Source organism: Ambystoma mexicanum, chromosome 3p (assembly GCF_040938575.1).
Source record: "Ambystoma mexicanum isolate Mex_15411 chromosome 3p, UKY_AmexF1_1, whole genome shotgun sequence".
Lineage (NCBI taxonomy): Eukaryota > Metazoa > Chordata > Amphibia > Caudata > Ambystomatidae > Ambystoma > Ambystoma mexicanum.
In genome coordinates this window covers 28,137,084-28,153,906 of record NC_090925.1, presented here as the reverse complement: position 1 = coordinate 28,153,906, position 16,823 = coordinate 28,137,084, and the positions used below count along the sequence as shown (strand labels likewise).

General features: G+C 45.4%; 1 protein-coding gene across 5 annotated transcripts in view; it reads right to left on the bottom strand.

The window, feature by feature from the left end:
• Nucleotides 1-16,823, bottom strand: part of LOC138580092 (kell blood group glycoprotein-like) — a 537,793-nt gene that overhangs the window by 64,299 nt on the left and 456,671 nt on the right. For all 5 annotated transcript variants that reach the window (XM_069650368.1, XM_069650367.1, XM_069650369.1 and 2 more), the window contains exon 11: nt 9,964-10,062. In XM_069650368.1, the coding sequence (XP_069506469.1) occupies nt 9,964-10,062 (99 nt within the window). The remainder of the gene's footprint in view (nt 1-9,963; nt 10,063-16,823) is intronic.

Here is a 16,823-nt window from a genome sequence, read left to right as displayed (position 1 = left end):
ATACGGTCCACTTGACCTCTCCGTTGGTTAGCTTCACCAAGGACACACGCTTATTTACTGTTCCTCCAATATTTAGTGGCTCTCTAGGTGTAGTTGTCAGACCACACGGTATACCCACGACAGGTCACGCAACCAGCAACCACATGCCTTGACTGTAATTTGACTCTTGATATTGGTAATGTCAGTGTTTAGGACACTTCATAGTTGTCAGTCCACACAGTCGACCCATCACAGGTCACGCAACCGTAGGTTTCCCCAAAAGCCGTTGTTCAGTAATATTCAAGAAAACTCTTCAAAGTCCTTATATGTCTTGCACATTATTCTTAAGGTGTTTTTCTGGCAGTGGGTTACTTGATACACTTGAGTGTCCCAGAATGTTCATGCAGTCTTCAGCATTTCATAATCTGATCAAGTAACACCTTTCTTTTCATTCAATTCTTTATAATACAGCATTCACTTGATTTCACTCAAACCACCACTTCACTGCTGCCCAATAGTCAATAAATGTAATGTTGCATTGTATTTGTCAGGATAACACCTTTCATTTGATTAAATTTTCAATAAATGTCATTTTAAGCTGTGCCAACTTGAATAGCATCTTTCATTTAGTTTGTTATTCAATAAATGCAGTTTTTTAGATGTGTAACACCTTTCGTTTGGTTCGGTATTCAATAAAAGCTTTTTTTAAGTTGTGCGTGTGTGAAATAACACCTTTCACTTAGTTCTGTATTCAATCAAGGTTCATTTGTATTCCTTCCATGGACCGTTACCATTTCCATGGTCCCTCGGCGCGCTCAGGCATTCCTAGTGTCTCCCGACACTTATCGGGCTTCTACAGCACCATTCAGCGGCTTCTCCCCACACGGGAAAACCATCTTGCAAGTTCACTGGGTGCTAAACTCCTCATACGCCGGCCTTCGTGCTTGGCTCCGCCTCTGCTCCAAGGAAGTGTCCTCTGCATGCCTTCCCTTGCAAGGGTTACCAGTCCTGCAAAGTCACCTCGGAAATACTCTCAGGATCTCAGTCGGCGTATCAGCGTTTCTGCTTCTCCCTTCTCAGCATGGCAACTTTCCCTCCTCCTTCTGCAGCTGCTTCTCACATGTGCTTCTGAGTTCCACCTTTTATACTGTTCTCTACTATAAACAGGCTACAGGTGAAACAAGGTATACTCAATTGACTAGCACTGCTTACGCCTATTAGGGTGACATGCCTGATCTTTTCTACTCCATGCCTCCAAACCACTCTTCTTTGTCCCAGTACCAGAGTGGTGTTTAAAATGGGAACTCTGCACTTCTTCTAGTTGTTTCTTCTTCTTCCAAGTACTTAAATGGAAATTGCAGGGGAAGATGGGGTGAAATTGGAAATAGCCCATAAAAGATGAGGGAGTCGAGGGTAGGTCAATATGAAGAAAGGGATGATACCATGTATCGCCTTCAGTCACCCTCTCTCCAATCCCCAAGGACTCTCCACTCAGGTGATTCTCCCTCGCTTGTCCATCCCCAGGGTTCGGATCCAAAAGCAATGGCCTTCCCCCATTCCACCTGAACAGAAGATCCCTGGGGAGTAGATGTGAGAGTACCTTCAGGTTTCTCACAATGGCCACCAACCTCCTCAAGCTCACCCTTCCAAAACAGAATACCTCCTCAACTACCCCGCCGCAGACACAAGCCGACGTCACCCCCTGTATCAAAGAACTCACCACAGACAACGCACACATATCGCTCTCCACAGCAGTCAAATGCCTTGGCTTCACCATTGACCCCAACCTTTCCTTCGCACACCACATAGCTGGTGTCACCAAAACATGTGGCTTACTACTACATTTCCTACGTAGAATCAGATACATCCTTCTGCACTCCCGTCCAAGCAATCGTTCTCTCCAATCTGAACTACAGCAATGCTCTCTTAGCAGGACTCCTTAGCAGCACACTTGCCCCTGCAAGCCATACAAAACGCAGCAGACAGGCACATCCTCCATCTACTCATAACATTCACTCATCACCCCTGCTCCTGCACAGCTCCGCTGTCTCCCAATATCCCAAATAATTGCCTTCAAAGGACTCTGCATAGTTTTCAAAGCCATCCACCACATAACCCCATCTTACCTTCATGACAAACTCAAACCCATCACCCACACAAACACCACCAAGCAAGCAAGCATTTCCTACACATTCCACCCTGTGAACTATCATGCATACACAAGCAAGCATTTATCCACTGGGTACCCAAGGCATGGAGCACCCTACCTCTTTACATCCGCACTGCAGACCTCTATCACCCCTTTTATAAAGAGCCTCAAAACATACCCACACATAAACCACACCCCGCCATCTCCCCTGCTACCACTTGTCTAATGTACTCTTTCTATCCGCCCCTGAAAATATTTTGGTAACTTCTGTTTAACCTCTCACCTTTTCAACCTTTGAAACCTGTAAGGCACTCTGAGAACCTATGGTTAGGGCCATCAATGAGAAAAAATGTTAATAAATAATACATTAAAGGGGTAGTCCAGCTAAAAATTTTATTTAAAAAATAGATAGGCAACATTAAAAAAAAAACTACTAGCACTTTTTAAAAAAAACTTCCTATGTAAAATTTTGAGCTATTCAAGCTCAAAATTCGCAAAAGCAAGCACATGGGCGCATCCATTTTGTGAAAAAAACCGCGTTGTGTTTTTGCCTGCCTTGGCTTTCACTTTAGGTCTCCGGTGCTCCCCTGCCGGAGGAGCCTGAGAAACTTGGAAAGAAAAACCGCAGCGTTTTCAAACACAATAATGTTGTATTTATGTTCCGCAAACATAAATACAACGTTTTTAAAGCTGCGGTTTTATTTCCTCCAGCCCGGAAAAATTAGGAAAAAAAAACGCACCTAGTGCTTATTTTTAAAAAAAAATAAATAGCACTTACCGAGATTCAGCTGCAGCTTTCCTGCTCTGGTCTCCGGTCCCCATCCTCCGCCTACAGCACTAATGAAGGGAAAGCCACCCAGCGGAAGCTTTTGTTTACTACAGCTGGCTGGCTTTTCCTTCATTAGTGCCGCAAAAGCAAAAGCCAGCACAGGCGGGCATCCATTTCACAAAATGGATGCGCCCATGTGCTTGCTTTTGCGAATTTTGAGCTTGAATAGCTCAAAATTTTACAGAGGAAGTTTTTAAAAAAAAGTGCTCGTATTTATTTTTTTAATGTTGCCCATCTATTTTTTAAATACAATTTTTAGCTGGACTACCCCTTTAAATAAATAAAGTCATCAGGAAAAAACTGCTTTAGCCGCACCTGATGGGTTATATCAGTTCACGGTCTTGCTGTTCGCTCTATGTGGCATTAGCCACTTTTGGAGACTGGTGGATGTCATTCTGAGATCCTACCAGTCTTCTCTTCACAAGGTCATCATGTATAGCTCCACATGGATCAATCATACATAACACCTACATTATATTTCACAGGTCCTGTGGGCAGCTGACTCTTGGCAAACATCCTTGGGTGCAGAATGCCAGTAACAATCTGTTTTCACTTTGTGGATAATGGCCTCACCCGTGCCAAGGGGAAAAATCGTTTGGCAGACACGCCAATGCCCCACACCCAGAAAGGCATAAAGTCAGTCTTGGGTCTGGTTGGCTATTATCGTTGATTCGTTTAATCATATTCCAGTCTAGCCGATACATCAACTGGAAAACTCAAGAGTCATTGTCCGAACATACTGGGCTAGGATCAGGAAAGCCAATGCTCCTGTAACCAACTAACGGAATGTTAGCAAGACCGAGATGAGTGCAGAGAGGCCAGATGGACAAGAACAGTAGCAACTACTAGAGCCTGCGGAGGAATACTTTGTCGATTGCATTAGAATATGTCTGGACTTTAGAGTAGGATTGGGACCTTTCACTTTGGGCCAATCCCTGGGACCTTTACATTGTTAGTATAGGATTGTCTGGAGGAAAAAAGACTCACTAGGATTGGGTGTTGGAACTCACATTGCCTGTCTTTTTGAAAGACTTTTACTTCGTAGGATGGGGTGTCCTAGCGATGGACAAAGACTTGTAAGCATAAGGGTACAAAGTATATTATTTGTATTTGAAGCATGTAACGTGCCAGGTACCTATAGGTAAACCTATGTTGATATACCCTATATAGTGTTTGCTTTATAGCAATCCCTATTCTTTGAGGCTGTTTCCCCTAGAAGCTGTAGGTGTTTATTTAACCCCTACATACAATAACTACTTCAGCAAAGACTATTAAGCATAACTAGCACTGTTACGTGCATCATCGATCAGCTTAACGCAATCCCGTATCCCCAAGAGAAGCCTCACAGCAGCAGTCCGGCAGGAGCTGTGCTCGGAGTGCCACTTACAGGACTCGCACCACAGCTCCCAGCTATTGCAGCGGAGGACCACAGAGCTAAGTAGGGGCGGTAGGTGAGCAAACATAGGGGCGTTATGATATGCCAGTGCGCAGAGTTATTTTCATTTGATTTATTGGTGATTTGCCAGGTGCCAGATACAGAACAAGAGGTGCCTTTAAGGTGCCACTTGTGATACTTCTTTATTTGCAAAGAAATAGATATTTGGAAACCAATTGGGTTCCCAGACTAATAGTGGTCACGGATGCTTCGCTCGACCTCTAAGTGAGCTCCCAGAATTCCCTATTCCCCAGCAATGATTCTCAAATATTGGGAGACTATTGCCAGGTGATCTCTTCCATCTGGAACTCTTAATCTAAGGCATGAGCCTACAGGCAGTGGAATTTCCGAACTCTCTCCCTCAAGGAATTCGTAAGGGACGTGCAAGGTTACCTGGTTGTTCTAGCTTTTATCTTTCAATGTTTGACCCCATAAATTCTCCTCACATCCCAGTCTCCTCTCTCTCTATCTCTCCCCTCCTCATCAGTCTCACTCTCTCTCTCTCGCTCTCGGTCTCTCTTGCTATCTCTCCCACGCCCTCCTTCTTTCTGTCTCTTTCTCTCTGTCTGTCACTCTCTCTCTTTCACTCTCTCTCCCAACACTCTTTCAACTGATCTTACTGGTCTTTCCCTTCTCCTATCTCCACCCTCCACATGGTCTCTCCCCTCTACCATACTCTGTTTTCTTGTTTTGCCTCTCCCCACTATCTCTCTCTACCTCACACTCCAGCCCCTGGTCTTGCCGCTATCTTTCTCTTTCCCTCCCCCCCCTCTCTCTCTCTCTTTTCCTCTCTCTCCACTCTCCTGTCTTCACCACCAACTCCTTCCTGGTTTTTCCTCTCTCCAACACTCCTCACTACCATCACTACACCTGCCTACTCCCAATTCCCTCTCTACACACACCATCCCATAAATGCACGCACACAAACACACACACACCTTGAGTCATACCTACTGTTAACTCTCCCCTTGTTGGGGTGGCCAGAGAGGGTCTGTATTATTACGAGGGATTCATGTTGTGCACACCATCTTGATGACGGGGGATGGCAGCGAACTGGGCCAAGGTTGCAAAACCATATGTATTGAGTGAAGTTAATTATGGATGGGATATGTTATGTTTAGTGTTAAAATTGTTTACAATGTATACATATTAGATCTTCACGCACATAGAAAGATAAAATATTAAAACTGCAAATGCAACACAAACACAATCCACACAATGGGGTGCTTTGCTCCGAGGTTAGCTGCTGGACAGGAATTTTAAGTAGCAGAGACATTCTTGACGCAAAGAAGAATGAATTTCCTAGTAAGAAGGTCAGTGTACGAACAGGACAAGGTTTACAGTCCCTCAAGGGGACAGATGTTATCTCGCCCTTTGTATTGAAATATTTAGAGAGTGTTAGTGATTTGTTTGGAGGTAATACACATGAGGCCCGCAGCCAGGGTATCGACATTGCAATCAGTAGTTCAAAGAAGATCCTGTATATTCAGATCTTCCTCTATTTACTAAAATATGTATGTGGACCATTTGCAATCACACTTAAAGTTAAAGGCCTTGGGCCAGTTATTGCTAGCAATGAATCATGTTTTCAATACCAATGTTTAACCATGTACTGATGTCATGACCTACTATGGACGAATCCCAAGAAGAGGCGTGTTTTGAATAAGATCTGAAGAGGATAATCAAGATAAGCCTGGCCAATGAAAATGGAAGAATTGGGGAAAGATGGGATATCTTTGAAGAGGTTTTGTCCAATCATATGTTGAGGGGGGGATTATAATAAAGTATCTGGGAGTGTTTTAATTGTTGCAAAAATTATATAAAATAACAACTGATGTTGTATTGTTGATACTTGGGTTAGTTTGGTCCTGCAACACCATCTAACCGCTCCACAGTGCTTTGTACAATAAACTTGCTTCATGTACAACTGTGTACTTGTTTCTTAAGTTGTGGGCCTGTTTTGGGTCAAGGGGATTAAAGGCCAATCGCCACACCCTTTTCCATATCCATCCCCCAGTCAATCTCTCAACTGCTCACAAATAAACAACTTAATACACAACTCAATTGGTACCACCTTCTCAATCCCAACACCTCACCTTTTCTCCCACAGCACTCCAACAGTCTCCTTACAATCCTTCTCCGCCAGCTGCAACCTCCTTGGTGACCTATTGGTATTCCTCCTCTACTCCCCTGCATTTTCTGGATTTTTGTAGCCCAGCCTAGCCTGTTGTAGAGTTATGCTTCATGCCCACTATCGCCTTACATTAGCTGTTCCCCTTGGCCGATCTCTTGCTGGGCTAGTCCCTTGGAGGCCAGGCTCTTCTCTGGAAGTCTTTAAGAAGGCTTCTGGCCCCACCCCCGTTTTACTCTCCATTCCTGTGCAGGAAGCCATGGATTCAGGCTGCTTGTTTTTCCTGGGCTTTGCTCCAACTTTTGGATTGTTTTGGGAGGATTTTGGGATCTCCCCTGTTCTCTTGCAGTCTCTTTCCATTCACAGTCATTTTGCCGTTATCTCCAATCCCCTGGGATCCGCCTGAGGTTGGTGAATTGGGTTTTGGGTGTCTCAACCTTTTGGCAAGGGAACGCTCCAGTCCAATCCAATGCTGGTCTTGATTACAGTCCCCTGGTTCCAGTCTGGATTTTCCCATTTGAGCCCAGGTGCATTCTGGGAGCGGTGTGTCTGATACCCCACTACTGTGTCCTATTTGGCTGGCTGCGGAATTCCTGTCCGGCTTCACAGGGGCTATATGTTTACAGGTCCTCGTGTTTTCTGAAAAAGAAGACAAGGAGAGCTGGGCAGGACAGAGCCTGATAATGGTGTATACGGGAGAATGGTGCCAATAGCCATGCAGCAATGCAGGCACTCTGGGGAGCCAGGGGCTGGGACACCTCTAAACTCCACCAAGTCACCCTTGGAATAGGTCTGTCTCTGTCTGTAGCCTGAAACGCTGCGCATCCCAGGTTCAGAGGGGTCCCTATCCCCCCCGACCCCGACAGGGTGCTATCCAGGACCCTGTCACACACCTGGAAATAGGTGTGGGTTGTGCAAGATGAGCTGCGGTGGGCATGAAAGTGGCAAAAATAACCATTGGCAATTCATGAGTGAAAACCTGTCCAAGGACTTCATTTTGCAGTAGTTCAGCACAGGTGGAGCTTGAAAGTCTGTGTGTTTTTTGTATCTGTCGTCACCCCTTGGGTGCTTGTAGCAGCCACAGGGGGATTAACAATGAAGAAGCAGGGCAAAGAAAGCTTTGCCCCTGGTGTTTACTCCAGAAACAAAAGCTGCTTGGGAAATGTATAAAACTGAACTTTGAAGGGGTGACATCCAGCAAGCAAGCTGATGTCATGCTTTAGTGATGACCTTTTAAGGTAGGTGAACTAAAGGCCAACACCTTGTAGCAGAGAATGCAAATGCCCAGTTGTGTACAGATGGCAAAATATGTTACCGTTTAAGTGAGAACTAGCAGCCAACTAGGGACACGCATTGCCCAGCAACTGTATTAATGCTTGATTTGCCAGTTGCACCTGCTAAGCCGTGTTCATTAGAGGACCACTGGAGGTTCCACAGCTGTCTGGAAAAGATGTGTCTTTAGACCATTGCAGAATGATGGGTACAGTCCTCTTTCTGCTGTCATGGTGCCGGCAGGGATTTCCAGAGCACAGCTCCTCTAGCTGGCAAGGTCCTGCCTCCACCATGTTGGAGACGGAACTTGGCTGAAACTTTCTCCGCAGATATGTCCCACGCTGCCACTGAGCTGTACTACCCGTGCCTTTCAGACAGGAAGAAGCCTCGGCTGAACATTGCCAGACTTGCAGTTATCACTCTATTCATGTGACTTTGTAAAATGGCCGCCCACTGGGGTTTATTTGAGGGTTCTTTTAGGGGGTTAATTTATATAGTTACATGGGATCTCATGGTATTTGCCAGTGATGCCACTCCTTTAACACAGCTCCTGCTCAAGGGCCTGCACAAGGCTGATCAGCAGTGCCCACAACCATCACAACTGCACCCTCTCAACAGGCAGGCGATCGCGGTGGAAGAGACCGGCCCATCTGCTCCTGTAGGGCTATAGGAAATACAGCGCAGGTGTATTCGGGATGACTGCCAGTGCACCACACACTAGTGTAGAACACACCGATTGATCGTTTTTCATCTGGACCATCTTAGGTCATAAATCTAGGCACGCTTTGCAGGGGTTTGGAAATAGAAGGCAGACATTAGCAGGATTCCATGCATTGCTGCATGGGGCGCCACAGTCTATTTGCTGGTCCTCGGCCACCTATTTACATGAAGGGGAGCGAGCGCGTGGGGAGTCATGAACGTTCACAGTGGATCATGAATGGTGCGAGTCTGACATCAGCCTACGCCCCAAGACTATGGAATCTCCTCCTCGTCAGCATCAGACTCGTACCCACGCTCCTACAATTCAGAAGAGAACTCAAGACCCACCTCTTCAAGGAGTCTTTCCTCATCAACACCTAGGCCATCACGTCACCCTCCGCCACCTGACTCGCTAAATGCACCATCATGTACAACTATACCTCTGCTCTGTGCCCCTGTGTTTCCTCGCCCCGCTGTATATCTGTTATGTTGTTACATCTGTACGCGCTCCTTTATGCATCTGTACTGTTGTATACCCCTGTAAAGCGCTCCGTTGTGTATCTGTATTGTTGTATACCCCTGTAAAGCGCTCAGTAGTGCGTCTGTACTGTTGTATACCCCTGTAAAGCGTTCAGTAGTGCGTCTGTACTGTTGTATACCCCTGTAAAGCGTTCAGTAGTGCGTCTGTACTGTTGTATACCCCTGTAAAGCGTTCAGTAGTACGTCTGTACTGTTGTATACCCCTGTAAAGCGTTCAGTAGTGCGTCTGTACTGTTGTATACCCCTGTAAAGCGTTCAGTAGTGCGTCTGTACTGTTGTATACCCCTGTAAAGCGTTCAGTAGTGCGTCTGTACTGTTGTATACCCCTGTAAAGCGCTCCGGTGTGTATCTGTATTGTTGTATACCCCTGTAAAGCGTTCAGTAGTGCGTCTGTACTGTTGTATACCCCTGTAAAGCGTTCAGTAGTGCGTCTGTACTGTTGTATACCCCTGTAAAGCGTTCAGTAGTACGTCTGTACTGTTGTATACCCCTGTAAAGCGTTCAGTAGTGCGTCTGTACTGTTGTATACCCCTGTAAAGCGTTCAGTAGTGCGTCTGTACTGTTGTATACCCCTGTAAAGCGCTCCGGTGTGTATCTGTACTGTTGTATACCCCTGTAAAGTGCTCTGTTGTGTATCTGTATTGTTGTATACTTCTGTAAAGCGCTCCGTTGTTTCTCGGAGTAAGGTCCGCGCTCAGTAAATACCATAGTAATAATAATGTTAATCTCTATTACATGTAAACAAATATAAAGTGAGGTAGTCAAATAAAAGTACATGGTACAGATTAAGGAATCGAATGAATGTTAATGTGGGTCGCCTTCCTCTGGCACTTGAAGGCTTAGATCAGTTGGCATTTAGTTTGCTGTTGAGTTCCTGAGGGTCTTTCCATGCAAACTGATACATTTGTGTGTTTTGTGGCTGCACCTACCTTCATCTTGGCACTCATTCTGGTTTCTTTGTCCATCCATTCTATGTGTTCAAGCCGCCTGTCCAAAGCTGCTCTGACCTCAGCAAATATGTCTTCCGCCTGTGAAAGCAAGCACAGAGTGCATTAGAAACGTAGCATGGTCCTACGGCATTGAAATGGTGCTGTTTACAGTGTGTAGGAAAAGTCATGAATAATCTGGTGTTTCACATTTAAGGCCGCTCCAGAAAGCTTTTCCAGAAGTCGCTGTGACTTTCTCATTTTTCAATAGATGGGACTTCTAAAAAACATTTTTAAGACCCATGGGATGCAGAGGTGTGAGCAACTTGCATACTGTGCACACTAAGCACATGGTTCCTGCTACTATCATATCCACTCAGACCTATTCCTCTTTCAAATGTCTTATCTGCATGCTTGGTGTCTCCCCTGGCCTCTCTCTGACTCTGGCCACCATCTACAGGCCCCCTGGCCATGTCTCCCACTTCCTCTCTGAATGGACTGACCTCACCTCTTCTCTCCTGACCTCCCACTCATCCAAGCTTGTCCTTGCCCCTGTCACGGGGATCCACATGAAGCGACAAACTGGCCTGCCGCCTGCTTCAAAAGCAATACAGACTCACCATCTGCTCTAATAAGAGGGCCTATATCCAATCCTGCATCTCCGCGGCCACTAACAATACGGCTGAACTTTTCAAAATCTGCAAGGAACTCTCCAACCCTACTGCCGTCCCCACTTCTCTCCTGCCTTCCCTGGCCCTCTGCACTTCATTACTAAAACTCAGGACATCCTATCTTCACTCACCTCTATTCCACATCCTTCTTCCTCCCTTTCTCTCATGCCTCGCTTGGCCCGCTTCTCTACTCCCCTTCTACTCCCGTTCTACTTCCCTCTTTTTCCCCCATGACACTGTATGAGTTTTCTAGACAAGTCCGCTCTAAGAAAGTCTCAATCAAACAGGTGCTCCCCTGCTCCTCCAGAACTATCAAGGACAACATTCCTTCTCTTGCTCCAGCCTTGGCTGATTTCTGCAATCACTCCTTTGCCACTGGATCCTTCCCCTCACTCCCCAATCACTCCTTTGTGCACCTCCTCCTCAAGAAGTCTTCTGCCGACACTTCCTGTCTGGCAAACTAACACCCTATCTCTACTACCCCCTTCTTGGGCAAACTCTTGGAGAAGCTGGCCATCTCCCAGCTTGTCCACCACACTGAATCTGTTGCTTGCGTACACTACCACCAGTCTGACTTTAGAACTTCCAGAGGCATGGAAACTGCTCTCCTGAACACCCATGAAGACTTGCTCTCAAATCTCGACTCTAGCTCTACTTCTGTTATCATCCTTCTTGATCTTTCCTCTTCCTTTGACACAGCCCTGATGAAGTGACTTTGTGACACCCTCGGCATCACAGACCTGGCTTCGTACTGGTTGACCTCCTTCCTTTCTGACCGACCTTACCAGGTTCAACTGAGCCATTTTATTTCCACCATCTCACTCTCCTCCTGTGGTGTCTCGCAGGGCTCCATCCTCTCACTCTGGCTTTTCAATAGCTACCTGGCCCCTCTAGCCCATTTGATCTCCACCTTCTCTCCCAATTTTCAGTGTTATGCGGATGACACACAGCTCTCCTTCAAGCTTCCCTCCGCTGCCTCCTACTCTTCCTCTCTCATTCCTGATTGCCTGTATGCTTTTCAGGCATGGTGCACTCCAGAAAATCTCTGCCTTAATGCCAGTAAGACTGAGATCCTTCTCATCGGAACCCCTGCTTCCTCCTTCTGTCCCACACTCTGGCCACCCTCCTTGGGCTCACTCCCCTCACCCTCCTGTGTAGCAATAAACCATGGCGTCATCTTCGACTCCTCTCTCTCCTTCTCAGCTCACATCAGGGACCTGGCCAGGAAGGCCCGACTTCCAGTTTCTCCTCCTCAGAGGCATTCTCCCCTTCTCTCACCTTCCCCCAGAAACTCAGTGGGGGTCATTCCGAGGTTGGAGGTAAGGGAAAAACGATGTTAGTAAAGGATTACCGGCATCGCGTACCGCTACGGGCTATTCCTAACAACCAGACCTCTATTTACGGTATCGTAAAGTACGATGCAGTAAATAGCGGTCTTGGGTCGCGCGCGCGGCACATCATGCCGATATTAGCGGCATGGCGTAAACCGGAGCTAATCACAAGTAACGCGCACACGTAAATAACGGCCTTCTTAAGGCCGTAAAGTACCTTACCGGCATGGAGTACATACAGGCATCTCAGAGAATCTGTGGTAGACTCCATTGTCCACACAATCAGCACAGGTGTAGACAATGGAGTCTACCACAGCAGAAAAGGATCACACCCACACACCACACCCCCTCCCACACCAAGATGATACCAATAGTGGTATCCTCCGCAGATGCCTCCCTCTGGAATGGCCTCTCTCCCCCTCTCAGACTCAATCTTCTCAATTCCTGAAGCTCCTCAAGACCTTCCTTTTCTCTACAGGGCACCAGTCTCTCCCTACCCAGTCTACCTTTGCACTTCTCCTGTTAACCCCTTCCCCCAACCCTCACCCTGCACTTGCCCTCATGGGCCCTCCGGTGTCCACTTGTCTGGCTGGCAAGCCCCCCTTGGTCCCATTCCAGCCCCCTAACTGCACTCAGTTGTAGACTCCCCATCACTCTCTACTTCCCCCTGGGCCTGGTCACCTGGCCTCCCCTGCCACTCTCCTCATGGGCCCATCAGCCCAGTTCCTGCACTTCCCCACCTCCCCTCGCCCATGCACTTCTCGTTACTGAACTTGCACGATCCGAATGTGGTAAGGCCTATTGGGATTGCTACTTTTTCTCCTACTGGCTTCCTACCCCTCCTGCCTTGCAGCGCCTCGAAACACTTGTGTTAAGGTGCATTACAATTGACTGATAAATTAAAGAAATACATTGGTGACGTTTGTGGATCAAAGCCTTTTTGTGTTTGTGACGTCAGCCATGGAATTCAGAAGGACGTATGCAATTTGGCTTGTCCAATACGTTCTATGTATATCAAGTAGTATTAAGTGTATCTTTTGTAACTTCCCAGTGATGGCTCGTACGATGTTTAGATGTATGCTCTACTTTGTTTGATGGCTAAATATGTACATATATCATTAGTACTGTATGTGATGTTTAATATGTTATGTTTAAAAACCTAATAAAAAGGTACATTAAAAGAAATACAAAATATATAAAATACATAGTAGTATTTTTGTAAAATGAACTTGTTTTACTTCTTTTAGTTATGAAATCCTTATCCATGAATGCTGACATGGAAATGTTTATATGTAATGACTATTTTATCATTTTTTAATTATGTGTATAACTTTGCAGCAGTTATCAAAAATCCTATGTACGCACACAGAACATTACAACCTTACAAATTCAGGTCATGACCTACATATGAGTTTTGGCCAAAACGATAGATGGGCTGGGCTGGTGGGGGTTCATTTGAGATACTTCTCCTCCCCCCCCCCCCTGGGGTCCCCGTGGTTCTTGTTCGAATGTTTCTGTGGTTACCCTTGAATTGCATCTTGCCGGAGACTTCTACAGGCCCAAGTCCTGCCTGACTGCCCTCTTCCTTGGGCAGTTGGTCTCAATGCTGGCATTGGAGATCCTCGAGAGGGCCCCATGGGGTCAGTTGCTGACCAATCCGCGAGCGCAGGGGCAGAACTGGTGTTTACCTTCCTCTCCCCCACAACCACGTCTGCGATTATTGGCCTACTCCCTTAATCTTCTAAGGATCATTTCCACTTCCCTGGAACTCTCAGAAAGTGACTTAGGTGGTACTTACCTGCCACTGGGCCTGTTTCTTGGGTCCAGTGAGATTCTAGCCAAAGACTGAAATTGTACCTTCTGCCCCTGATTTAAAATATAAATTCTTGCATGACTCTCCTGCCTTGAGAAATGTGCTGTTATATCCTATACCTGCAAACTATGACTGTGCTCCTGTTCACTTGGCGTGTCATATGAGTTGGTGCTGTGAGTCTAAATGTATTCTGACTTTTGGTAGCCTCTGGCTTTGTGTTCTTAAGTGGGGCCCCTCCCCCACCTCGGTCGGCCCTACTTTTATTATATAGTGCCCACTGTCCTGTGCCATCGGGGATCAGGATTACTGTGACTGTGTTTAGTGTTGCCACATCGGGTCATGGTTTCTGTAATGTATATTGTTGTTGCCTAGGTTTCCCGTCCCAGGAGTGGACTTACCTTTTGGTGTCAGGAATGGGGTGGGTTTTAACTGACCATGTCTGTTCGTATCCATGCACTGTGTTTATAACTATGTGTCCTGATCGACTTCTAGTACACATTTGTCTTCTGGTTGGGTTGCAGAAAAGGTTAGGTTAGACAGGGACGTCATTTCATCAAAATCCCAGGGGTAGTGGTTGTGATATCACACGACCCTTAACCTCTGATGACATCACAGAAAGTGATGTCATTTTACCCTACTCCGAAGTGACATCACAGGAAGTGATGGAATACAACCTTTCACCCCTTGACAAAACAGGAAGTGGCATCATATAGCATTGTTTCTAAGTACAATACGAAAAATATGGTTATATATATATGTATCTTCAGTGAAAAAAGTTTGTTACTGGGCCGTTATAGTTCACAGTAAAACCGAAAAACAATTGACAATCCCTAAATATGGGACGCTAAACAACCATAACTTGCACCACCTACGTGCAGTGCTAACACTAATACCCAGAACATCAAAGATGACCTCAGAAATGTCATTGATGACATCACTGATGACATCACATGTCTACCTGCCTCTATTGTTGTTCCCTGACATATCTAAGGCAGGTGCATTTCTTCACAGTCAGTCAGTAAGTGAAAAAGTAAAAATGGCTATATTTGTAGTCCCAACCCTTGTGATATGTTCTTGCAATACTTTCCTTAGGGGACATTTACATGATAGCAAATGTAAACACATCAGAAGACGCAATCCTGAGATATAATAATTGTTACTGTGCATGAAGGTAATGAAGTTGGGTATGAACAGTTTGTGGTAATACTGCACGTTTGTTTGCTTACTTTGCGTTCCCTGTATGCATTGGTCTCTTTGTTCTTTGTGTTTAATAGTGCAATTGTACAGAAAGGTAAGCATGCGTTGATGCTTATGTTTCACAGTATGGAAAAATTCTGTACTGAAAGGTTACATCAATTTAGTAGCTAAGATGGGAAGATTTAGAATATTGCACCTCTATAGCACATGCTGTAGACAATGTGTACGTGACGTTATGAAATCCTTCATGCAAGGAAAGAAGTTGGAATGGAATTGTTGACCAATGAATTAGGTAATTAACTTTTTAGCATAAGATAGTTCTGCAATAATCTCTGACAATTTGCTGCCAATATTGTAATGACAATCCCTTGTGGAGACTCTGTATGAAAATTAAGAGCACATGTGATGTCATCAGTGATGTCATCAATGACATTTCTGATGTCATCTTTGATGTTCTGGGTGTTAGTGTAAGCAATGCACGTAGGTGGTGCATGTTATGGTTGTTTAGTGTCCCATATTTAGGGATTGTCAATTGTTTTTGGTTTTACTGTGAACTATAACTGCCCAGTAACAAACATTTTTCACTGAAGATACATTATATATGGCAGTGAAGAAAATCAAAGGGGTGAAACATGTCATGTAGTCAGTGGTATCATCAATGACATATGTAATGGCATCCTTCATGTTCTGGGGATAGTGGTATCAGTGGACAGTACTAATGGCAGGAGTGTATGTTTGGCCTACCATAACTGGCGAATTTCAGGGTTTTTTAGGTTGTAATGTGATCCGTAATGGCAGGCTGGAAAAGTTGTTTTAGTGAAGAGGACAGGTTTTTGGTAGATCAACTTAACCATAACGTCCCCTTAACAAAGTTTATTTTGTAATATATATATATATATATATATATATATCATACAAGAATGGATCATCATCTGTATCGTTAATATTAGCACGTATAGGCCCATATTACCAAATTACTGTGAATGCAAGCAGATGTCGAAAAGCCAAATGATAATGATGTGTTATTATATAGCACTTACGCTTAAGCGCTTCATATATAACAAAGATTCATACACTATCACCCAACCTGTGTTGGTACTCATTTATCAACCACAGCAGGATGAAAAACTGAGTTCACCTTGCCGGGAGTCGAACCAGCAGATCATGCACACAGTGCATCAGTGAGCGCTCAACCCAGTGAGCTATCTTACCCACTATAGCTATCACAAAACCAGCCAATGCAGAAACAAAGAGCCACATGCTGCTGGCCACAGCCTCAATTTAAAAAGAAACAAATAAAAAAACGTTTTCTTTTCTTTTTCGTTTTTTTTTTAGGGGTAGCAAGGGAGACCACAGGGGTAGCAAGGGAGACCTCAGGGGTCACAGGTGCGACCCCTGGGAATCCCTAAATGACATCCCTGAGGTCAGATGGTTACACAGCCTTCACCAAAGGGCATCCCAGACAGAAGGAAAGCAGGGGCGGCAGTGGTGCCAGAGTAGCCAGGCTTCGCTTAAGGAGACAGTAGGGAAGAGCTCTTATTCCGTGCAGATAACCAGAGACACACCGGTATACTGAAAAATATGCACTTTAATCAAAAGGCAAAAATAAGTACTCAGAGCACAGTAATAAACACAGTCCACGCATAAGAACATTAAGACGCACCCCACTCCCCACATTAAAGTCCAGGCTGCTGCCCCTGCAAGCTCCTGAGTGCCATTGAGACTGCGTCTGCAAACACTGGCCTACCAGCTCACACTTAGATGTGCAAGAGTGATGTATTGCTCAGTGAATAAAAAGACTGCCTGAAATAAATCCTTTTGCATTTGAGACTTTAAGCGTGTGCAGTTCCA